General features: G+C 36.1%; 1 gene segment (V, D, J or C); it reads right to left on the reverse strand.

Annotated features, from left to right (window-relative positions):
* Positions 1-763: 763 nt before the first annotated feature.
* Positions 764-1,210, reverse strand: LOC121966360. The segment is given in 2 exon segments: positions 764-1,071; positions 1,174-1,210. Coding segments are annotated over 2 exon segments (345 nt in total).
* Between the last annotated feature and the right edge of the window lie 511 nt (positions 1,211-1,721).

Raw genomic sequence — 1,721 nt, forward strand, 5'->3', positions numbered from 1 at the left:
TTTTTTTTTTTTTTAAATTACATGTCTGTGCTGGGGTGTTTCACTCAACATTTCTTTTCTTTAAAAAATAAAATAATTAACTAAATGATAGGTAGTTCAACCAGTATGCTCATATTAAAACAAGTTTACATTTTCATTTATATTGACATAATTGTGACAAATTATAGGTATTTTTATGATGTAATGTCACTGTTGTTTGCAGATGTCACTTTAATGTCATCTGTACGTTCCATGTTCATCCTATTTCTTCAATATAGTTTAATTTCGGTAGCACTTGTATTATTAATTGGCTGGCTTCCCTTAGGATTTTTTATGAGTGTAATCCCACATCAACCCTATAGAGGTCAGTGTATGATAATGTCTTAAATTTGATACACAATATTCTTGTCAGACTGAATTATCGTAAAATGGAATAACAAGAGACGAAAGCACTGTCAGAGATTAGAGAAACACTGTAGGACAATAACACTGAATGAGACATTAATCTTTACCACATTAACACCTGCTCGATTATCTATACTGATCAGCTTTGTGGTGATGATGCAGGAACATTGAGAGAAACATTCTTGTACTTTTTAAAAACGTATAGATGTATTTACAAATGTTTTCCTTTACATTTTCAGATCATCTTGATGTTGATCTGTTATTACGTAAAAACAAAATCCAGCTCTGGGCTTCTCAGAGTTAACTCCTCATGCATCCTCCTCCCTGGCGTCTCCACCTGGTTTCTCATGTTGTTGTTAAGCTGCTGAGGCTTTCTGAATCACTGTGCTCTCCTGGAGGCACAGTAATACACAGCTGAGTCTCCGGCCTCCACAGGGCGTATCTGCAGAGTCGTCTGAAGCACCACAGGCCCGAACATGGTGTACTTGGTTTTATTAAAAGGAGCGACCGTAATCCTAACAGCTCTAGCACTAGAATATGTGACCAGCTGTATTTCCCCGCTGCTGCTCTGTCTGTACCAGCACATGTACATATAGTCTTTGTCATCTTGTTCACACTGCAAAGAAACAGCCGGGTCTCCACTGATTGCAAAAGGTGGCTGAAGAATTTTAACACCAGTGGAGGAATCTGTCAAATAAGAAAAAAGACAATAAGTGAATTAACAACTTCAGCAAGGAACAAGTAGAAGAAAACAGTTCTTTTCTTCCATCTGGATTTCAATGTTCTTACTGGTGACGATGAGAACAGCAGCTAAGAGCAGCTTCATTTTGACAGTGATTAAAAGGTCAAGAGTACAATCGTCTCTCTTTAGGCAGACCTGCTGAACTGCTGCAGCCGAAACTTCTGAGAAATAAAATCTGAAGGAGTCTCAGCACAGCCACAGTCTCCTGGTGGACAACAAGCAGAAACTGCAGGTTAAAGCTCTTACTCAATTATAGAGGATTTAAAAAAAAGAGTTTATAGTGACTGACACTTCTTTCTAGAAGCAAAATGTATTATTTATTAATACGTTTTTGTTGTTGTCTTCATGCAAGGTCGTAGGTTTGGTGCCCTGCAAAAAAATGAATTGGCAAATATTTCTCTTGAAATTTTTTTTTTGCGATTTTTGTAGGACATACAAAATTTCTGACTTTTTTTCCTTCAAAAACTTTTAGTGATTTTTATAAAAAACTTTTATATAAAAAAAAATGTCCCCCCTTTTTCTTTCCTTGTTTTTTTCTTGCTATTACATTTTGGCTTTTTGGGCATTTTTTACGTAAAGCTTAAATATTTTGGGC

This window comes from Plectropomus leopardus, unplaced genomic scaffold, assembly GCF_008729295.1.
Source record: "Plectropomus leopardus isolate mb unplaced genomic scaffold, YSFRI_Pleo_2.0 unplaced_scaffold24144, whole genome shotgun sequence".
In the NCBI taxonomy this organism is placed as follows: domain Eukaryota; kingdom Metazoa; phylum Chordata; class Actinopteri; order Perciformes; family Serranidae; genus Plectropomus; species Plectropomus leopardus.